The 23303-nt window shown below is 39.9% G+C and overlaps 3 protein-coding genes across 3 annotated transcripts in view; 2 read left to right on the plus strand and 1 right to left on the minus strand.

The window, feature by feature from the left end:
• Positions 1-924: 924 nt before the first annotated feature.
• cryba1a (crystallin, beta A1a) lies at positions 925-3957 on the minus strand. The gene is made up of 6 exons (XM_034225602.1): positions 3860-3957; positions 3368-3433; positions 3080-3198; positions 2479-2620; positions 2163-2305; positions 925-1478 (listed from the first exon to the last, which is right to left on the minus strand). The coding sequence occupies exons 2-6, from the start codon at positions 3404-3406 to the stop codon at positions 1331-1333; spliced, it is 591 nt and encodes a 196-aa protein (XP_034081493.1). The 5' UTR covers positions 3407-3433; positions 3860-3957; the 3' UTR covers positions 925-1330.
• A 2420-nt stretch (positions 3958-6377) lies between these two features.
• Positions 6378-9813, plus strand: crybb1l3 (crystallin, beta B1, like 3). Its single transcript, XM_034225577.1, has 6 exons — positions 6378-6434; positions 7393-7466; positions 7577-7695; positions 7785-7917; positions 8298-8440; positions 8904-9813. Exons 2-6 carry the CDS (start codon positions 7401-7403, stop codon positions 9070-9072), a joined length of 630 nt encoding a protein of 209 aa, XP_034081468.1. The 5' UTR covers positions 6378-6434; positions 7393-7400; the 3' UTR covers positions 9073-9813.
• Positions 9814-10700: 887 nt separating this feature from the next.
• unc119a (unc-119 homolog a (C. elegans)) overlaps positions 10701-23303 on the plus strand; it is a 40506-nt gene continuing 27903 nt past the window's right edge. Inside the window, exon 1 of the mRNA XM_034225558.1 lies at positions 10701-11102. Coding sequence (XP_034081449.1) covers positions 10982-11102 — 121 coding nt within the window. The 5' untranslated portion in view covers positions 10701-10981. The remainder of the gene's footprint in view (positions 11103-23303) is intronic.

The following is a 23303-nucleotide window of genomic DNA, read 5'->3' on the forward strand; positions in this document are numbered from 1 at the left end:
TAGTGGTGTAGAAGAACAAAGTAGCAACAAATTGAAATACTCAACTACAAGTCTCTCAAAATTGTACTTAAGTACAGTATTTGAGTAAGTCTACTTAGTCACTTTACACCACTGCCCCTAACAGCCCCTAAGACTGACCACAGACACTCAAATAACTGTTTAAACACCTGTTTACACCTCTCTGTACTGTATTTACTTCTCATAATGGTCAATTCTCATTTTGCTTAGACTTGACAGATCAATTTTAAATATAGGGACGCCCCCATTTTATTTTATTAAAAACTTGCTTTTAGATTTTATCTTTGTTGCTTGGTGTTTTTAAAGACATGACCTCACCTTTTATGTCATAAAAGGCTTAACGGCATACATTCAGTAGCAACCCTATTTTTTTTTTTTTTTTTCATTGCTATTTATTTATGTATTTATTTATTTAATTTTGTACAAATTATTTACACAGTTTTTCCATCTGTTGAATTTCACTGTGTGGTTTTCATATCAGTGCTATCCTGCTCTTGACTGTTATCAGTAACCTATGCAATCTTATTGTGTGTACCACCACTTAGTTATGTTTACAAGTAAGCTTTAAGTTGTTGATTCAGGTAAGAGCTCTGATATCAGGGGATGATTTTCTCACAAAATAACTGTTGCTCTTGAATTTCAATAATTAACCAGCAGCATTGAATACATGTTGTGTTGCATTATTTTCACAAGTAAAACTTTCATTTTTTGAAATACTCCCTCAAATGAACATACGATGAAGCAAGAAGTCAAGATAAGAGTTATAGTATCTTAGATTACACTGCTCAGTTTTGGAGAAAGCTTCATTTTATGTTTCGGTATGATAGAGAAGCCATAGTGTTAATATATTTCCAAACCAAATCATACAAAATAAATCACAACTATGCAGCATGGAGGTTAGCAGCAGACTTTTGTTTTTCCGTTTATTTCATGTTGCTCATTCGTTATTTATTGATCACCAGCTCCATGTTTAACCTTGAATACCAATGTGACATCTCCACCCTGAGGCCTATAACTTCATCCTCTTTCCTCCTCAGGGGGGTGTCAGTCAGGAGCTTCTCTTAAGTAAATATTTTCCTTCTTTTCTTTGTTGTTTTCATAATTTCTCTTTATTTTCATTTGGCAAAGAAACAAAAGTGCAGTAAAACATCTTGATTGTGAAGCACCAGCAAAGTGTCAGCCGTGGTTTATAAGGTCTGACAGAGCTGGATAAAGCTTGGAATGACTGGGTGAGGGGGTGAGGAGGAGGATGTGGAAGAGGGGGAGGAGGTGGAGAAGGATGTAAAGAGTTTGGGGGAGGATGTTGCAGGTCTTATTGCTGGATTCGACGCAGCGACTGCACCTGGAAGGACTGAGCATGGGAGCCCCACTCTCTGTAATGTTTGTACTCGCCGCCATGACGATCACACTCCATGATGTACTGGTAACCACGGTAACCTGGGAACTGATAGCACACCCAGCTGGAGGAGGAGAGAGGAAGAGGGGAGGGCGGAGATTAATCATTGAAAAATAACCACAGTTCCAAACTATGCGAGAAGAAGGCAGAAGTGTAAGCAATATCGGAGCAAACTAAGTCAAATATCTGGTTTTAATTTTAAATGTATGCATTTTGACAACTTCCTTTGTTGATTACAATCAGAAAATGGGAAATATGATCTTGGACAAAACTGATTTTTGCATTACTGTAATATAGAATCTTTTTTAACAATTGTTTCTGAAAATATTGGTGATTATATTCAAAATATTCATATAGATAGAATATAAAATGTTGCTCTCCACCAAACGTAATTCAAGATATATGTCTATTTATAACTTTTAACAAATGTTTAATACATATCAATGTTGAGTACCATTCACCTAAATGTTTTTGTAACAGTAATCAATAAGTCATTTTTAAATAGTTTAAATAAAGAATTAAAATAGTACCAATACTTATTTCTTTACAACAGGATATCTATTAGTGCATGATCATTATTTGTATGCATGTCTGCCATCAGACTTTACATGTATGTTGTTCAGGAGAAACAACAAAGACAACAACATTTAAAAAGACAAAGGTTTTTCTTGTACATTTTACACATTGGTTTCACAAATCAGAAAACATATAAAGAATTATGAATTGGAGTGCAGAGGTTGAGACTTACGAGCCGCTCTGAACTTGCATGGAACCAATCTCGTTGTTGCCCCAGCCCATGGCCTGCAGGGAGGGGTAGTCATCATTTATGTCCCACTGCTGTCCCAAGAAGTTCTCCTTCTCAAACAACACCATCTTTGACTCCTTGTGGTGCTGAAAAGACATGTTATCATTGTTATTTCTCATACTAATCTAATTTATGTGTGGGGGGGGGGGGCTGGTCGTGATGATATATAAGACCACACTGCACAATTTGATATTTTTGAGACACACGAGATGTGGTATGGAGGTGAAACAGAAGCCAGAGTAGTGAGACAGAAACTCACAGCAGAGCAGATGGGGCGGAAGGACATCACCCTCTCAATGTGGTAGGCGTTGCTGCCGCTCCACGACTCCCAGTGAGGATACTCTCCTCTCTCCAACACAAACTGCTGTCCACAGAAGCTGGAGTGCTCATATCCTGCCCAGCTGTCCCCAGCAAGCAGACACACAAACACACACACACACACACACACACACACACACACACACACACACACACACACACACACACGATCATCATAACAAAACAGACTCATGATTAGATATGAGACACTGATTATGTTTTCATTTTCTTCACTGAATATTGGTTGTTTATTAGTTATGTTTGTTCATTGTGTTTATTTGTTTTAATCTCTCTGTTATTTAGCCCATGGCGAAATTTGAAATAATATGTAATATAATATGACTATCATTTATTAGAATCTGTATTTATCTGTTGAAAAATGTTTTGGTTAGTTTGTGTTTTTCACCCCTTTTTATTTCTGTTACCTAAAACAAAGTAAATGTATAAACAAAATGAGCCAATAAGTAAATAAAAGATCTGATTTGAGTTGTGCTATATTATTAATGTTAGTTTACTATAATAGTCCTCATAGTTTAACTTACGCTCCACACTCCACCTTCAGGGAGCGGATGTTGTCAATGCCACACTCCATGATGTTCAGGCAGGCTGAGGTAAACTCCACACGCTTCCCTTGGAAGTTCTCCTGGTCATAAACGGTGATCTGTGGAAGACACAAATGCACACAAGTAGTATGCACATGCAAAACGCACACACTGATGTGTGTACTACAGACACAGGCACACATCATTGATATCATCAGGCCAGGCATGAAATTAAAAAAGAAAGTCATCTGCTTTTGTTAATCAAGCGTGGCAAGACATCACACTCACCTTCCATGGTCCCAGTGGGATGGGATTATTCAGAGCCATGCTTTCTGTGTCTCAGTGCTGATTTACCTTCAGTGTGGGGAACAGGGAGAATTATGGTAATATTAAAGAACGCTATACAGTTCAAACACGACCTGTCACCTCCTCAACATCAAATAGAATGTATGTTTTTGAGTTATTGTTTATTATCAATTGTACGAGGTATTTTAATAGTCTATGTGTTCCATACAGCACAAATCTATATGAAAGAAAATAGTCATTTGTATGTCTTTAGGTATGACCCTTTCTTGAAGCAGACTACATGCCCACACTTGATGGTGCAGCTGTCGATGGAAGAACAATGCTGTTCGTTCTCACTGTGTGTGGTCAGTATGTGCATGCATGTGCAGTTTATACATTTACGTGGCTCTGCAGAAACAACAAAGGCACAGACATGTAAAGTGACAATGGTCTGCACAGGTCTATAGGATGAACGAATTAAGATGGAGGGCTTACCTGACCGGCCCCAAAGAATTGCAGTGCAGTGCTCACAAGGGGCTCCACAAAAACGATGTCCTGACCCAAGAGTAAACGGGCCTATTTATACATGCTGGTGCTGAAAGGCAGCTGGGCCTGTGGGTCGGGGCAGGAGTCAGCACATTGCTGTTTCACTCATTGTTCAGCACTGAGCTGCCGGGCTTTATTTCTCTGGGACTAAATGCAGGGCACTGTGCCCAGTGCGGATATAATCAAGTTCCAAATGGTCCATGACCAGCGGGCCAGACCAAGTCCTACAGCCTGGCCCAGGAAACAGATCATTACAGGTGCTGATAGTCTTGCCAGTGCTTCTGCTGCAAAAGGAAAAACACATTTAGTGTTCAAGTATAAAGAGAATGAAATATGAAGTTGCAAACGGAACAAGTTCACTTTGTTGGTATTTGTTTTTATATCCTGGAGCCAAACAGATGTGTTTTTTTTTATGATAAGCTGGATTTGTTTTTTAATAATGTACCACTGTGTTCTTTCTACACTGAGCTGTCTCCGATCTGCTTGACATGTCCACCTCAACTGACCCCTCATCTCGGGTCCTTTCACCTTTTCTCACTCCTATATACACACATGTTCAGTCACGCACACCCACGGTCATGGCACGCAGATGCCTGTTCATGCAGTCACACATACATACAGAGCATACAAAATAACTCACACACTTACACATCCTGTAGTCACTATATTACTTTAAATGTAACCTAATTCTCCAATTGTTTTTTCATTCAATTTCTTGAAAATCACTTATTATAAAAGCACACATTATAGCCTTAACATGGATCAAAAGTACCTCACTTCTTCACAACAACATTGAAATTCTTCCAAATTGCTTCAGTGAAAGCCATTAATCCAGTTGACCTAACGGTACAAAAATAATAACTTTTACAAAAACGAATATCATTTTTAATTGTATTTAAAATAGACATTTTATTCACTCCCAGAAAGATGATGAGATAATTGATGTGGACATTTTCTGACAGGTCACCTTGTATATGCTATCAGCTATCGATACCAATTTACTGTATAGCCTAATATCGTGGTTACTGTAATTGTAACATGACTTGCAAAGGCGAAGATACAATTATAACACATGAATGCATAAGCCTCAGAAATGCATCTTAATTCCCATCTCAAAATGTAGAGCTAAATTCATGACGAGGTACAACCTGGAGGAAGGACCCTTGTGAATGTGTCTCTGTTATAAGGTCAAACTGATCAGTAAGAGAAGAATATACTGTATTCCTGTGGTTAGATGATTAGAATCAGAGTGAAACTGATCCCTCTCGCCTCTTCTATTAAACACTATAAAAGTCTAAAATAGCTTTGATTTTTAAATGTGTTCATATTGCCTTTGTATTTACTGTAATAGATCAAGAGATGACATTTCCCGTGGGTTCTTTCGCAATGCTCCAATAATTCCTTTTATAAATTCATTTCTCGCCTACAAGCTTTTCACCAATGTCTAACAGCTGCATCAAGATCATGAAAATCACATGAGTTGATAATCACAATATTCACAAGATCTGTCTGCTTGCAATTACATTTAGTAAGCTATTAAAAGATCACAGTGCCACAGGTGTGGGAGATATATCGGCGAAAGAATATACACCCCACATGTAAAAGCATTTATCAGAACACTCTAGCTAGCTTATTGAAACTTTGAAGACATTTATTATATACGTGACCTTTTAGTCACGGGATTACTATTTGTATCTATTTGTACAAGAAACAAAAAGGTAATTTTGTGTTGGAGTGCATTTGTGGATAGTACCTGTATGGTTGTATGAAATATGTATATATGGATACAGTCTGTCCAGCAATATAACAAGCAGAAGAGCGTCCAACACACGCCTGTCGAAAACAAAAGAGAGATGGAGGCAGCTCCTGCAGTCAGCACATTACATACACAGGGCTCAAAGGCTTGGAACGGCTGTAACACGGATCAAGAGAAAGAGAGAGAATATGGAGTTGAAAGACAAAGAGATTATATAGAAACTGAAGGAGAAAACAATAGAAATATAGTATCACTATCAGAACCCTTTAAGTATCCCTGGGGAAATTGTGTTTTGTGACAATTGCTACATTTTAGAATTATTTGAAATAAATGGTACATTAGAAACTAGAATACAAATATTGAGATCAACATAATAAGTTAATGAAGTATCAAATAAAATGTGTGTGTGCGTGTGTGTGTGTGTGTGTGTGTGTGTGTGTGTGTGTGTGTGTGTGTGTGTGTGTGTGTGTGTGTGTGTGTGTGTGTGTGTGTGTGTGTGTGTCAAACTGCTGATGACAGTGACTGTCCTCTGTTCCCCACAATGGTGCTGGAAAACAAAACAGGCAGCCCAGTCAGCGCTTCTTGCCCACAGATTAGCAGCGTGACCTTTGACCCCCGGTACTCCAAAGAGCTCACAGCCAATGAGCTGTCAGAATCGGGCCTCCGTAGACTCGTCCTGGTTGTGAATGTATATATATATCCCCACCGACCTCGCCTGTGACCATCAATTTACTCCAAGGTCGGTCCGTTGAACCTACAATTGTAACTGTAAGTTTTCACTCTAACGTTTTCTAACTTTTAAATAACTGATGGTATTTTGTTGGCGAGTGAGTAGCATATTGGGGTTTCCTGACTGCCCACACTTAACTTTGACTTATTAGATAGTATATTGACATAAAACGCAGCAGGGTATGATTTTATTGTGTAGTGTTGCTTTGATTGCTTGGTTCAGTTGTTCATCCCAAGCTTAAATGGATGGGAAAGACAAGGGGCTGCTTTCCTTATTTCTGAAATAAAAATGTGACTATGGCAGGTTTGACGTTCCATATACAGAGGAAACACCGCTTTAAAAAAGGGAAGAATCAGTTCTCATATTTAAATGGAATGAAATGCCTCAAGGGTTAATGTTTAAATATATTATAGACGATAAAGAAATATATATATTTATTATTAGAAATGTTTTACCCTTAAAGAGCAACTTAAAACACAATTTGTTTTACTTGAAGTGATAGTTACTCTGGAGTCTGTCAGTGCACCATGACATCATAGTTGGGTGGGGTTACAGGTGCTTATTCAGCTACACCCGTCAGTCATTCTGATTAGGGTTAGGGGTGAAACAGTCTCTCAACCACAGAGGGCAGTCAAACGCTGCTTTTCAGCCTGGTGAACCTTCACCAGAAAGAACAGTCAGCCAGTTCTTGAGGGCATACAATAATAGCCAGTTAACAGTAAAGCTTTTACACAATAACGGCAAATTTAGAGATCTATTTTTTTCTGATGTGACTTTAAAGTTATGTGAATGTTAACAGAAGAGATACTGTGTTGACATTGGCTGTTCAAGAAACAAAGTGTTCTTTTTGTAATCCCTGAGGCGAAAATAGTGGATGAATGAATAATGTCTTGGGCATCTAAAATTATTCCAGCAGTCCAGAAACAATAATTCCCCTCTTCAAGCCCCACAGCGATATGTGAAAATGTCTCACTGACTTTGTGTTTCTCTCTTTAGATCTGATCATGTCTCACTCAGGTGCTCAGGGTAGCATTGGCAGCCACTCTGCCATTGGTCTGCACAATCACAAGGTACCTCTACTGCTTGTTTATAATTGACTTAAAAACTAAGCCTAAAATTAAACACTGAAAACATTTTAACTTCAGAAATAAAACACATTGAGCTTTTATTTGCCTTTCAGGTTTACCTCTATGAGTTTGAGAACTTCCAAGGCCGTAGGATGGATCTGTTCGCAGAGAACCGCAACCTGATGGAGAAGGGTTTCGAGAGGATCGGCTCCATCAGGGTGGAGAAGGGACCGTAAGGGACCACAATGGCCATCAAAATAAGTGTTGCCCTGTAACTCTTTTCCCTAAGTAACATGTGTATCCATGTTTCTATCCATGCAGTTGGGTGGGTTATGAGCAGCAGAACATGACTGGTGAGATGTTCATGCTGGAGAAGGGAGAGTACCCCCGATGGAACACCTGGTCCAACAGCTACAGGTGCGACCGCTTCATGTCCATCAGGCCCGTCAGGATGGTGAGTCAGAATCAGCTTATTTTGCATCTCTTATACATTGTGTGATGGCACAAAGAAAAATATTTGTTATGGATGCAGTTAATGTATTTATAGATTCAATCCACTGCGTATATTTTTGCTTTCCACTATCAATATGACAATGTTTAGAGTAAAGACCTACACCTATTCAGTGTTTCTGGCCTTCCAAATAAAAATTCCTTTCTAAATCAACAATACAGTAACTGTACTCATGTTAATTTGTAAGTCATTTAACTTTTTCGACTGCATTTTTGTTTTAAAATCTCTTTATCGGCTAAAAACTAGGACAAACAGCTGCACCAGGATCTGTAAGAAAATGTGTCAACAGTTACTGATTTACAAGTGATGCATGTGTCTTACAGGATCCCCAGGACCACAAGATCTGCCTGTACGAGTGCCCCAACTTCGAGGGTCGTAAGATGGAGGTGTGCGATGAGGATATTCCCAGCCTGTGGTCTTACGGCTTCCAGGATCGCGTTGCCAGCATTCAGGTCTCCGGTGGAACGTAAGTCATTTCTGAGTACTTTCTTTAGTATATAGTAGTAGTATTCTTAGTCAAACTAAAACAGCCTTTGGTCAACAAAAGTAGAGCAAACAGAAAAAACTGAATCTCTCATCTTGCTGTACTGCCAGAACATTTGTAATTGAATGAATAAACCATTTATATCCTGTGGGGAGATAAATCAATGAACAATGTTGGCTGCAAAGTATCTTGACTGTTGCCATGAGTAGCTACAAGCTTTGTAGTAAATGTTTGGATTAGATTAGATGTACCAAAGCATTTCACAATCTGGAATTAATAAAGTATAAAAGCACGTAGTAGAAGTTGCCGTTTTTAAAATTACAATTTCACCGCATGTTAGCTTTGGCAATAACCTAACCTAACCATTTTTGTAATAAAGCTCATCTGAATTGAAGTCAACAGAGCTTTTTGTGTCCTAAGTGTTTCTCTCTGCCTTCCCCCACAGCTGGGTGGGCTACCAGTACCCTGGCTACCGTGGATACCAGTATGTGTTTGAGATGGGACCTATGAAGCACTGGAATGAGTGGGGAGCCCAACAGCCCCAGATCCAGTCCATCCGCAGGGTGAGGGACATGCAGACGCACCGCAGGGGCTGCTTCGAGATGAACGCATAGACAGGAGTCCAGCAGACTGTGGGCTAACAGGGGGGATAGCAGAGGGGTCGGCATGCTGCAAACCATCCCCTTGGAAATTCTTCAACAGCCACCTAGCCCCAAAAGCTAATGGCTTTTGAATATTGTTATGTTTTTACTGGTAGGATTTGGAAGTATGTGGCTTCGTGAATGATTCTGATTGTGACTGGCTTCCAGAGTCTGTAACACCGGTAAAAATGGTAGCAATGCTCTCTGTCTACAGACCTCAAGATAATGAAAGGGGGTATGGGGATTAGTTAATAGCTTTTATTAGTTAACCCTTTTATTTTATTTTTATTTACTCGCCTATGTGTTTCTAGCTGACATGATGCCAATAAGCCTGTTCGCCGAAGCGTTTTTCCTCTATCTGGGATCCACAGATTTTAGAGAGTAAAGGGATAAACGATCACATAACTCCTCACAAAGTACTACCATGGACAGCTGCAGTAGGTTCACCCAGCAGACACAGGCACCATCTCCTCATCACAAAGCAAAAGGCTCACTTCGCTGAAGAGGGCACTGGCCAGCCTGTGATCTTCCAAGGGAAAGGTGGCTGTGCAGGGTTGTGTTTTGCAGATGTGAATATCTTTTGGCCGGCCTGTTCCAGCTCATGGATGGGGCTATCCAGAAGATTCACATTTTACACTTTCTCAGGGATGCTGGCATCTGGAAAGCAACTTTCCAATGAAGAAACAATGAAATAAAGATATTATAAAGCTGAAAGACTTTGTTTCCTTGCTTTTTTTTATATTGTATTAACAACGTATTAAAGCAATAAGTGTGTGTTAATATGTTTAAAGGGAATTACCACCGAACTCTGCAATCTCTCTCAGCTAAGAGTGTGAAGTGCTTATAAACTTAACACCACTCTCATTGTTTCCGATAGCTGTAGGTAGCCTATATGATTAACAAAATGTAGACAAAGTAAACTGGGGTATACAGCAGCTAAAGATCTAGGTATTACCTTCAGGAATTGGTATAAAACAGGGCCAAGGAACTCCAAAACATACAAATGTAGTTTTGTGTCTAATGATTGGGATTTATTGTGAGCATATATAACATTATATATTTATTGATGTAAAGCAATTTGGTCAACTATGTTGTTTTTAGATGTGCTACTGCATATAAATAAAGTTGCATTGGATTATATGAACATGAAGAATGTTAAAGGTGTTCTGCCCTTCAGGTGGCCAAAAAAGGATGAACATTAAATAGTTGAATACAATAAAAACGATTGATGATTCCTTTCCTATCGAGGGAAAAATAGTGCTACAGTGTAGGGCCAAACTTGAGAAAGATGGTTTGTTTTAGGGAAGCTAAAATACATTGAGAACCATTCACTTATCACACTAAAGGAGAGCAGGCAGTGTTGTTCACAGGCCTACATGCTGATTTAGCAACCCCCTCTTTTCACACAGTATACAGCTCACCTCAACAAAATATAACTCCAAGATGTTATTTCTGACACCTGTGAGTGTTTGCTTCCCCGGATGTGGGAGCTCATTTTACAGAGTAATCAGTTACTCTTTCTGAGTAGAGCAGCCATGCACGCACTGCTGTATGGGCAGATGACGAGGCGCGCAGACTGTCAGTCACGCACTACTGCTCGGTTTAAAGCCACAGGATTTGGATTAAATACCTTGTGAGAGGACCGATGAGCCTTGAGCACGGGAGGGGAGGGAGCTAAGGGCTGATTTTTTATCTTTTACCGGATCGAGAAGGGGAGGAGGCACGGAGAATGAGTTATTCTTGTAGCGGCACAGTTTGCTGTACGTGAATTATCCAAAGGCTGCGACGCAAGTAAATCTGCTCCTGCGGCGACGACGCCGAGAGCACCAGAAAGCCTCAGCTCCTGTCAGGTCGAGCACCGATCAGCCCTCTTCTGCTGGACATGAAAGTGCAGCAAGGCTGCAACGCAGACATGGGGATCCCGTTGAGAACTGAAGAAGAATTGCGCGGAAATACCGTAATATCGCCCGATGATGTGCTTGGGCTACAGAAGATCACCAAGAGTAAGTCACCTGCAAGTGCAATTGGCACGATGGAAAGAGTAGTTAAAGCCGCACAGTTAGAGGAGATTAGTGCAACCCATCTGCTGCTGCTTCCTTGGTCATTGTGTCTTTCCTTAGGCTATTTAATGTTAAATATGCTCCCTGTGTTCATGCACTCTTTTTATTGGCTTTGTCGAATAACTATACCATGGACAGCGACAGTCTGAAAGGAGCTCACTGTGTCTTTCAGATGTATCCCCTATAACCGATGTGTGTTACAGGTTTTATGTCCTACCCAAGGACAGTTAGTATATCATTTATTTGTTATAATTGGTTCTTTAATAAGCAGCATGTTGATTTCACTTATGTTACTACCGTTTGTGTGATTGTATGCCTTTGCACCTGTCCGAGTGTAAAGGCACGAGAGAGAAGGGGACTGTATGTACTTCCTGGTTTGCTACTTTAATCCTGCTGTAAAAAAATTAATCTGCTGCTTACTCCATCCTTAGTTTAAGACACCTGTGGCTCTGAGGGAACAGGTGGCCAGGGATGTGATCCAGTAGTTATACATATAGCTTGACATTGACAGTAGTAAGCTTGAATAAGTATGACAAAATAACATATCAGCCTGTTTAACATATTATGGAAACTGTTCCAGATTATGTCATGGCAACAGGACATGCTACTTAATGATATGAGAAGGCCTGGTTTCAAGCACCATTATAAGCAGAGTGAGGTGATAGGAGAGAAGTTTCACAAACTTTACACTTGTATTTCATGATACTGCACTACTGCTTTATTTTTACGTTTCTATTGTTTACCAAGGTGTTGCTGTTTTGATTGAGGCTGACGGTGAGACTGACCAAACCTATTGAAATGTGAAAGAAGCACAGGTTTAAGTTCAGTTTGCACAGGTGGCTTAAAAAAAACTACAGATTCCAGAGGCCTACAGTTTGAAGAAAGAAATGTGACTATGAGGAGTCCAGAAGTCTAATGAGGAGCATGTACGTTCTTTCTCAGCCTTATTGGTTCGACAAATAAACAAAAAAAACTCAACCCAAGGACAAACCATTTTTGGGGCTTTGTCAGTGAATGTGAGCTAACACTTGAACAGGATTTCTATGCATTTGGCACAAATATACACTTAGAATTAGGATGCATTTATTGAAATTCAGGGGTCAAAGGTTAAGTCAGTGTGACCTTACACATTCTTTTGACCATAACTCAAGAATTCATACGTTTAATAGGACAAAATGATGCTGTGAGGACATTTTGGATCAATACAAATGTAAACGGCAACTTGGAAACCTGCATTACGTCTGACTACAAAAAGGTAACAAATATTAGTTGATAATAAATTCTTGTTTTCTAAAAAAGGAACATTTTCATTGATTCATTTGTTTAGTCCAAACCAATACCCCTGAAAAAACACAAAATGTCACACCAACTCTCTGACCCTCTCCTATGTTTTCATTTGGTGGTCCCTTCGTTGAAAAGCAGCACTAGGGCTCCGTCAGTGCAATTATACGTAAATCACTCATGGTGGTGCAGTAATCTCCACTCCCCACTTCATCCAAGTAACCTGGATTATGTTAGGAGTGCTTTAACGCAGCCTGACGTGATGTACCCCAGGTAATTAATGAACCTGGAGCTGAAGCGCAATCGAGTTTGTTTACATTGTGGATATTTGATTACACATTTAGTTTTAATGTTCCCATACCATTAATTTACAGACTTACCACGGCTGCAAACTCTAATAGAAATATATGTGTTAATTTAGTTGCTGAACCACAACTAATGCTTGGTTTATACAAATGAACCGATGCTTCCTTGCTTCCTGTTTAGTGATGAGAGCACAGAAATGTCTCCCCAAGGCCCAATCATTTTAAATGACAGACCATACCACAGAGAGAAGCATTGTGTGCAGCACAATTCAATCATTTTCTGCTGCAAAAGAAAAATAAATGTACAGTTGTGAAAGAGGGAATCAGAAAACGCCTGAAAATGCCTTTTTCTGTAGTGCTTTTGGGAGGTAAATGCCACCATTTTGGGGCAGCCCAGCTCCAGTCTGTCACGCTGGTTCAGAGCTGATAAGCGAGGCACAGCGCCTCATTGTCACACAGGCGGAGAGAAGAAAAAAAATCCAGGCGGCAGTGAAGCGCTGCAGTGATATGAAAAATGGCATATTATCAGTTTACTGTTTACATGAGGGATGATTTATGATGATATGAAGGCCGGCAGACAAAAATAGAAATATTGCCGTTGCAAAATAAATGTTACACAAATAATTGTTATGGGTTAACCAGCCAAACAGTTAAAAGACACTGTTCTGTTTGTGGGAAGGTGTTTTTATTTTTATTTATTTATTTTTTAAGTGGACCTACAGTATCATGCTATATTTGAAAGATATATTGTAGGGCCATACCTATAAGTATATAAATAAATATATATGTTTTTAAAAAATACCAAACAGATCATGCATTTTAGCCATGCCTCATTTCGCTCCATTTGCTCTTTCCAGCCCTGTTTTTGCAGGGGGCTGATTCTGTGAGCTGCAGCTGACCACGCCCCCCTGCAGGAGAGGGGTGTTGGCAGTTACTTTGGAATTAGGGCAGGGATATCTAGATACTTTCCAAGGTTTGACATAATGAATTGTGCTACTTTTAAAGCAAGCAACGATGTTTTCAAATCTGTAATCAAAAAGCTCCTCAAAAACACTATCTAAGCAGTTCCTACAACGGACTATTTTTCTTAGTGGATGCATGTCAATTTAAATCAATACATACAACTATTTTTTAAATCAATAAAATCATTTTCTAAATCCATAAAAGCATTTCAATTAATATTGGGAGTCATGTCGTTACTTTGTTGAGAATGTGGCCATGTAATAAGCGGGATAATGTGGAGCGACGCGGTCATTATGGGGAAAAGAACACCGACAGGCTGATCAGGAGCCCGACGAGAAGCGGAGGGATCTAGATCAGCCTGTAATTATCCCTTATATATGATTATATAGAGTCATTATTTATTTGTTTTAAAGCAGGAGGCGCAAACGCTTGCCTCGGGGAGGGAGAAAAAGAGCCACAGCGGAGAATAAACAGAAAGGCATGCATGGCAACCATGCAAGGGAAGTCTTCTTCGCTGCTTTTGTGGCAGACTACAGCGCCACTTACAGGCCTGGCATATGTACTACAGTGTCTCCAGCGCTTTTGAGCAGCAATGGCCGGCCGTGGCCCAACCTCTCATTCCCCTGATAGGTGGAGAATTGACCAATAGCCGTAGCGCCACCGTCCTGACGTCAGGACAGTGTTCAAATCTGGATCAGTCTGTATCAGATCCGTTGCAGCCCCTTTTTTAGAGATCTGGGTATGGAGGAAAATAGAGAGGGTTGTGTTTTATGACACTTGGTGAGTTCCCTGGAACACCGGGGACACATATTCATGTATAAAAGACGTACAAAAGTGCATTTCGCATGATAGGTCCCCTTTAAAGTAATCAGACATTGAAATCCGATCCAGGAAGTCCCGTTTGAATAACAGATTCATGTGTTTAAAGGTTCAAGACAGGTTTACAATACTCAGGCAGGATTGTAAAACTGGAGATAGATACAGAATACAACAACATTAGGAGCCCTGATCAGTGAAGTTGCCCCCTTTACTTACATGGTGATTTAGAGAGGGTTACCTATTTATATTATGATTCTTATCTTTCTTTCTTACAGTGCAGACGCTTTTCTGCTTGCTCCTGCCTCTGCTTACTTTTTATGCTGATTTTCCTATTCTTATTCTCTGAAAACTTCGAGCAGCAGCTCCTGGACATTAACTTATCACTGGGACAGTTCATCTTCGTCAATAGACGGAGGGTTTCAGCCATATTTCAACATTTTTACGACGACGTCAGTCTTACAGTAGCGTGGCCTAGCAACAGCTAAAGCCTGGTAGGCTACTGCATGCTATTTAGCTAGTTGGTAGCAAAATGCCTCCGTTCTCTACAGATGACTTCCACAAACTTATACAGAAGATAGCTGTGTTGGAAATGAAAATGCAACGGTTGGAAGTTAACATGGAAGTGAATGGACTATGTCGTGGGAATGACACCACTTTACCAGTGTTGCAAAATAATGGAGAAGGGTATGCTAACTCACAGCTAGTTAGCAGCTACAAGGATTCCAAGGAACAGGAGGGCTGTGTACCGGGTAATAAATCTACAAGTGGTAGTCCTCCCTGGAACTCTCTGGGTGCAAAGCCTAAGAGTAAATCATTTCCATGGGATTTGGGAGGACGGATAACAGGCAGAGCCCAGCACTCTCAAATCTGTGATGCGACCGGCTGGCCTGCATTGTTATCACCCAGGAAGAGCGCCTCTTCAACCCCTATTCATACTAGGAAACAGCAGTGGACAGCTGCTAAAGGGAGAACTACAAAAAATCCTCCTAAACCACCAAGTGTGCCAATCCAGAACAGATACGCTCCGCTGACCAAGAACCGGAGATCTGATGACCTGGATAACCTGTCCTCTTCACACAGCAGGGTAAGGACCAATAGCTACTCCAAAAGTAAAAGGCTAGAGGGAAAGCTAACGACTGGGCCTGAAACTCTGATTGTGGGTGACTCTGCTGTAAGAGATGTAAAAGGTCTGTGTAATAAGAACAACACCAAAGTACTCTGTTTTCCCAAGGATGTGGTCTCTGACTTGGCTGAGAAGATCCTGCATATTGGGGCTGAACATCCGACTGTGAATAATGTGGTACTGCACATTGGAACAAATGATGTTGTGAAACAACAGTCAGAAGTGCTGAAAGAAGACTTTAAATGTTTGTTGGAAACTGCCAGCTCTCTAAATGCAGAGGTGTTCATCAGTGGCCCTCTATCACCAGTCAGAAGAGGAGTGGAGAGATTCAGCAGATTGTTTGCACTGAACACCTGGCTTTCAACTGTCTGTACTGACCATTCTGTTCATTTTATTGACAATTTTAACTTTTTCTGGGACCGCAGACATCTTTTCAAGGCAAATGGAGTTTGCTTGAACAAGTCAGGAGTGAAATTGTTTATCTCTAAACATATTCAACTGCCTGCGTTATCAATCTGTTCCCTCTGCCAAGGACAAGCGGCAAGAGGAATCAAAACAGGAGAAAGACACAACACATCGCGCAGAAAACCCTGAAGAATTATCACTGCACCCGCCTGAGGAATGTTCTGATTATGGGAGACCTATGACACACATGGAGGAGTCTCCACTGCCCGTCACCCCCCCCCCCCTGTCAACGCCTTTGAGGATACTCCGTTCACCCTTTCACCCTCGCCCACCCTCCTGGGGATCGTTGAACACATGAAGGAGATACAGAGGGTTGGCACCGATTCCTTCCTGGAGTTCAAAGACCAAACTAAGGCGATACGCAGGGCTAGCACCATATCCTTACCCCCGCTCCTCAACGACGCCCACCAAAATTACCGCAGAGACGCGCACCATCTCCCCCGTCTTCATCACCGTGCCTACATCAACCACCTCCCCCCCCTGGCAGCATGTCCTCTACCCCCGCACCATCTCCCACGTCTCCATCACCGTGCCTGCGTCGGCCGCCTCCCCTCCCTTCGAGAGGGCATCTGCAGTCTCCGAAGCCTGATAAGGATGTGTGTGTACTAAACGCTGCAAACTGATATTTGCTGGGTCCAGGCTCAAGGGCGTATGGCACTCTCAACTCTTTCCAGGACATGCCGGGGCCCTGTCTGCCTATAGCTTTGCCGATATCTGTGTTGATAGGTAATAGATTAAGAGCGGTGAATCATAGAAACAGGAAGCGCTCAAACGTTTGTGTGAGTTTATCTAATTTAGCAGTGATTCCATGTCAGCCACAGCTTGTTACAAAAAACATGACTGAGTGTGTTTAACAAACTTAAACTAGCTTTATTCAATGTCAGGTCTTTGGCAGGAAAAACCTTTTTAATCAATGATTTTATCACTGAGCAATCTCAATTTTATGTTTTTAACAGAAACTTGGATTGAACAAAATAACAGTGCAGCTGTTCTTATCGAATCAACCCCTCCCAACTTTAGTTTTATGAGTCAGGAAAGAATGCATAAGAAAGGGGGTGGAGTTGCTATTCTGTTCAATGATTCCCTTCAATGCAAGACGACATCTTAACTTTGATTATTTTGAATATGTGGCCCTTCAGCTGAAATGCTCGAGCTCTGTTCCTAAATATCTATAGACCACCCAAATACTGTGCAAGCTTTTTTGATCACTTTACTGAACTGCTGTCTATAGTGTGTATTGACTTTGACCGTCTAGTCATTGTTGGTGATTTTAACATCCATGTTGACAACCCCCAGGACAGAGGGGCAAAATAACTGTTTTGTGTTCTTGATAGCTATGGACTGACTCAGCATGTGACGGAGCCCACGCACAATAAGGGGCACACTCTGGACTTAATTATCTCAAAGGAGCTGAATATCTCTAAGGTTGTGGTGACTGATGTTGCACTCTCTGACCATTCCTGTGTTTTCTTTGAGAGCTCTATTTCTGTTCACAAAAATGTTCAAAAAGAGGTAACCACAAAGCGATATTTAACTGAAAATACTAGGGAAATGTTTACTCAGAATTTTTCTTCCACACTTGCCCCCTGCTAACATCTCAGTAAATGAGCTAGTAGATCATTTTAATTCAAAAATTAAAAATGTTATAGATGCCATTGCTCCAACTAAGGTAAAGGAAGTGTCTGGCAAGAAAATATCTCCATGGAGAAAGGCCATGAGCGTGAAAACAGAAAAAAGAGAATGTCGAAAAGCTGAACGCAGGTGGCGAAAAACAAATCTCCAGGTTCACTTTGAAATCTATAAAGAGAGACTTGGCCTTTATAATTTGGAATTGAAAAACGCACGACAATCGTTCTTCTCTGACATCATTACCAAAAACAAAAACAACGCACGTGCCTTGTTTGCTACCGTCGACAGACTAACTAACCCCCCAGTGTCAGTAGCCTCTGAATTTCTATCCACCAAGGGTGTGCAATGATTTTGCCTCCTTTTTCACTGACAAAATTCAGAAAATCAGACAAGCAGTCAGTGCCTCTGCATCAGGTACAGCAAATGTGTTGTCTCTGTGTCCACTTAACATCAATTCAAACACCATTACACAATTCCATCAGATTAATGATAAAAACCTAGAGGACATTATACAACTTCTGAAATCCTCCTCCTGCTGCCTTGATATTATTCCAACAGGATTTTTTAAAGATGTTTTGCCTTGCATGGCCTCAGATCTACTTCATATAGTAAACAAATCTCTTCACTCAGGTATTTTTCCACAGGCCCTGAAAACTGCAGTCATTAAACCGCTCTTAAAAAAGAATAATCTAGATGCTTCAGTAATGAACAATTACAGGCCCATATCAAACCTCCCATTTCTAGGTAAAATCATTGAAAAAGTTGTTTTTCAACAGTTGAGTAATTTCTTGCATTTAAATAACTGTTTCGATGTGTTCCAGTCAGGCTTTCGTCCAAACCACAGCACTGAGACTGCTCTTGTAAAGGTCTTTAATGACATCCACTTAAACACAGACAGTGGCAGAACTTCAGTGTTAGTATTATTAGATCTCAGTGCTGCGTTTGACACTGTTGACCACAGCATATTACTAGACCGACTGGAAAACTGGGTGGGACTTTCGGAAACAGTTCTAAATTGGTTTGAATCCTACTTAAAGGACAGAAACAACTTTGTTTCTATAGGTAAATACACATCTGAGTTGACAAATATGACATGTGGGGCTCCTCAAGGCTCCATCTTGGGGCCTCTTCTCTTTAACATCTACATGCTACCACTGGCTCAGATAATGAAAAACAACAAAATAAGTTACCATAGCTATGCAGATGACACACAAATGTACATAACAATTTCACCAGGAGACTATGCTCCAATTCAAACACTGAGTAAGTGCATTGAACAAATCAATGACTGGATGTGTCAGAACTTTCTCCAATTAAACAAAGATAAAACTGAGGTAATGGTTTTTGGAGCCAAGTCAGAACATATAAAAGTTAGCGCTGAGCTTCAGTGTGCAATGTTCAAAACAACAGATAAAGCCAGAAATCTAGGTGTAGTCATGGACTCTGACCTGAGTTTCAACAGTCACATTAAAACAGTTACTAAATCAGCCTACTATCACCTAAAGAATATATCTAGGATTAAAAGACTAATGTCACAGATTTGGAAAAACTTGTCCATGCTTTTATCTTCAGTAGACTGGACTACTGCAATGGTGTTTTCACAGGTCTCACTAAAAAATCTATTAGGAAGCTGCAGCTGATTCAGAACGCCGCTGCTCGAGTCCTCACTAACATTAAGAAAGTGGATCACATCACTCCTGTTCTGAAGTCTTTACACTGGCTTCCTGTGTGTCAAAGAATATATTTCAAAAATACTGCTGCTGGTTTATAAAGCTTTGAATGGTTTAGGCCCAGAATACATTTCTGACCTCCTGCTAAATTATGAACCATCCAGATCTCTCAGGTCTTCAGGGACTGGTCAGCTTTCTGTCCCCAGAGTCAGAACTAAACATGGTAAAGCAGCGTTCAGTTATTATGCTCCAAATCTCTGGAACAAACTCCCAGAAACCTGCAGGTCCGCTGCAACTCTGACTACTTTTAAATCCAGGCTGAAGACTTTTATTTTTGTCGCTGCTTTTAATTGAACTATTCATATCTTAGACTGCACCGTAACTTGTATCCATGTACTTTTTCTTTTAATGTTTAATTGAACTATTCATATCTTAGACTGCACTGAAACTTTCATCCATATATTTTTTCTTTTAATGTTTATTTTATTAGCTTTTCTTTTTAATGACTGATTTTAAATGCCTTTTTCTTAATGTCTTTCATTTTTTGTAAAGCACTTTGAATTGCCTTGTGTTGAAAAGTGCTATATAAATAAACTTGCCTTGCCTTGCCTTATGCACAGGAGGAATAATTACAACAGGCTTGTTTTCTTTTTAAAAAGACTTGAATAATTGCAAACCTATCCTTTTAATGCAGGAAAAAAGCAAAAAACTGCAGATGAAAAGGTTGAGCTGTCATGGCATTTGTGTTTGAATCTGTTCAGACTGACCTAATGTGACTGGGTGCAATTCCTGATGTCTAAAGATAATGGTTCACAATGTCAAAGGCATTTATTGTGTTGATCTCAGTTGCAAACACGTAGAGAATAATTGAAAAAAGCTGAGGGAGAAGTTTGAATGCTGCCACTTTAAAGTTTGACAATTGTTTTGGTGTCTTGCTAGAGCCCATTACAATTTATTAACCATAATAATGTGTGAATATCAAATTAGAAAAAAACATTAGATGATCTATTGTACTGTGGGCATTTTTTACTCAAAGAATTGTGTTTTATTATGCCTCATCCAAATGATTTACTCCTTTTACACAAAAGGGTAATCAATTGTTTGGCCTTAATAAGTCTGGGACACAGAGCAGTGCTTTATCTGCGTCAGGCGGGATTTCCCCTCTGTGATGTCTGCCAACACAATGGATACGGCTTTAATTAAAATTGATTGGTGCAGCCGGTTCTTAATCTGGCATGCACAGCTGTCACAAGGTTAGTCTTTCATAATGATTTGACATGGAGAGTCGGCTCGTTTCATCCACATCAGTAAACAACGCGATCCCACAAACTGTGTTTAATTCTTGCTTTCTTCTAGTCTTTGAATCAGGCGCTTGTTGCCAGAGTCAGGAACATTTGAACTCTACATTAGAAGTGTCATCATGTTTAGTTGTATAATGTAAGGTTGTACTTTCCCATAGTGTTGAATACACTTATTGATCAATACCAAAAACTCAGCATTTACTGGCTGGTGCTCATATTTGTGCCTGAATCACTTTGCTCACACACGCAACTGATGCCCATGTGTATAACTTATGATAAACATACCAACAATGTGTTATTATCTATTCCTATTGCAAACATATTATAGTTCCAAGTACTAAATATTCAATAGGCCATATAACTTATCGTTATCCGATTTTTTAATAATACTTATAAGAGTACCATAATACTTCATAATTGACACACTAACATTTTCTGTGCAGTGATCATAGTGTATTATAATTCCAACAGTTGAAAGAAATTATTATTAATACTTCTTAATCCCGATTATATTGTTATAAATTAAGTGAAGTAATACAAAAGTAAGATGTAATGCATAACAAGCAAGTTATAGCTCAAAATATCAATTGAATGCTTAAAATAGTGGTTGTAAAGCATTCTGAATACTTATGAGTGCTTACAACAGACATACTGTACTTAAAACCAGTTAAGTCCCGAGCCTGTTTTTTAGGCCTCAGGCTCGAAAATGACATTCCCAGAACAAATTACTATAACTTCACTTCTAAAAAAGGGATACATTAATAATCTTTTTTCTCAAAGCAATGATAAACCTGTGAGTTGGATGTAGAAAAATCAGAATCAATATTGAATTTTATAAAAGAGCAGAAGAACGAATATAGAGAGAAGAGGAGGGAGAAGCGTAGAGAGAAGAGAGAGAGAGGAGCAGAGAGAGAGGAGAGAGAGAGAGAAGAGAGGAGAGAGAGAGAGAAGAGAGAAGAGAGAAGAGGAGAGCGAGAGAGAGAGAGAGCGAGAGAGAGAGAGAGAGAGAGGAAGAGAGAGAGAGAGAGAGAGAGAGAGAAGAGAGAAGAGAGAGAGAGAGAGGAGAGAGAGAGAGAGAGAGAGAGAGGAGAAGAGGAGAGGAGAGAGAGAGAAGAGAGAGAGAGAGAGAGCAGAGAGAGAGAGAAGAGAGGAGAGAGAGAGAGAGAGCGAGAGAGAGAGAGAGAGAGAGGAGAAGGAGAGAGAGAGAGAGAGAGGAGAGTCGAGAGAGAGAGAGAGAGAGAGAGAGAGAGATAAGAGAGAGAAGAGAGAGATAGAGCGAGAGAGAGAAAGAATAGCGAGTGAGAGAGAGAGAGAGATATAGAGGAGGAGAGAGAGAAGAACTCGAATAGTCTAAGCTCTCGCTGTTCATATATATAGCGCTTAGGATCTCTCTCTCTCTTCTCTATCTCTATCTCTCTCTCTCTATCTCTCTCTCTCTCTCTCTCTCTCTCTCTCTCTCTCTCTCTCTCTCTCTCAGCCTCTCTCTCTCTCTCAGCTGTCATTTTTTTCTTTCATCTACAATCACACAGGAGAAGCTAAGCTAATCCATGTCCCTCTGGAGTAAGAAACTCAGTGTAAGACTGTTCAATATAAAAATTGGATAAACCTTTACATTTAAATCCCTGTTGACTGATAAAGAGCAGTATGAATGCATGAGTGTTTATGAATTGATGTTGAGTCTTTCTTATGCTGCGGTCATCAGTTTATTTGCTTTATATTGTAACTTTTGTGGAATATAAATATTTTGTGTTTTTTCAAAATGAAACCTTACTTGAACATCTTCAGCAGCTTTTGAGATTGCACACATTGACTGCACTGAATGCTGGCAATAAACTCATTCTGCATTTATCTGATATTAGACATACCATACAAGGCAACTTTGTAAGACATGAAAACGTGTTAAACACCAGTTAATCGACTAAAGGTATATTGAGCTGAAGTAAAAAAGGTAGTGATAGGAATTGATAGTACAGCAGCCGCGTAATTTCACAACGGATAATTATCTGATTATTATTTAAATATTCCGTTTTCTAAAGTTATGATGATTGTTGCAGATCATTTATTCTTTTGACTTTGTTTTGTTGCTCCACTGTCCAATTTTAACTCACATGTATTGAACTCAATACATTTAATTATCTATTAAATGACTAGGGAAAAGGATTAGTTCTGAAAATGTTTTCTAACCTCTTGAAACTTTTGATGCTACCACAAAGTCTTCGGAGGACCACTTAACATATTTTAAATAAAACACATTTCTTCTTCACACTCCTCAGATTTAGTGATTTTATCACAGTTAGTGAGCACAGTCAGTGGATTCAAGTGCAAGACTTGAAAAAACACAAAGAAGGCAGAATCAAAAGTTATTACTTACTAACAAGGATATCCAGGGAGGTCAGTCCAGAGAATCAGTCAAGATCTAAGTTTACAAAATAGGTCTGAAAAAACCAAAAGAATATACTATGAAAAAAGTTTGAAAAGCTCACTAAAACAGAAGAGACAAACCAGCAAAGGAACATGGCTGGTACGTGTAGTGAATGACTGATTGGGAAAGTGAGAACAGGTCAGCAGGAAGCCAGGTAACTGCAGGA

The sequence above is a fragment of the Gymnodraco acuticeps genome, unplaced genomic scaffold, assembly GCF_902827175.1.
Source record: "Gymnodraco acuticeps unplaced genomic scaffold, fGymAcu1.1, whole genome shotgun sequence".
In the NCBI taxonomy this organism is placed as follows: Eukaryota; Metazoa; Chordata; class Actinopteri; order Perciformes; family Bathydraconidae; genus Gymnodraco; species Gymnodraco acuticeps.

Bases quoted from the DNA above. Each gene is read 5' to 3' on its own strand.
- cryba1a (XM_034225602.1), bottom strand. From the start codon at position 3,406: ATGGCTCTGAATAATCCCATCCCACTGGGACCATGGAAG. The intron at 2,621-3,079 runs GTAAGTTAAACT...TGCTGGGGACAG, and splicing joins CTGAAGGTGGAGTGTGGAGC to CTGGGCAGGATATGAGCACT. The intron at 2,306-2,478 runs GTGAGTTTCTGT...ATGTCTTTTCAG, and splicing joins TCCGCCCCATCTGCTCTGCT to CACCACAAGGAGTCAAAGAT.
- crybb1l3 (XM_034225577.1), top strand. From the start codon at position 7,401: ATGTCTCACTCAGGTGCTCAGGGTAGCATTGGCAGCCACTCTGCCATT. The intron at 7,467-7,576 runs GTACCTCTACTG...TTTGCCTTTCAG, and splicing joins TTGGTCTGCACAATCACAAG to GTTTACCTCTATGAGTTTGA. The intron at 8,441-8,903 runs GTAAGTCATTTC...CTTCCCCCACAG, and splicing joins ATTCAGGTCTCCGGTGGAAC to CTGGGTGGGCTACCAGTACC.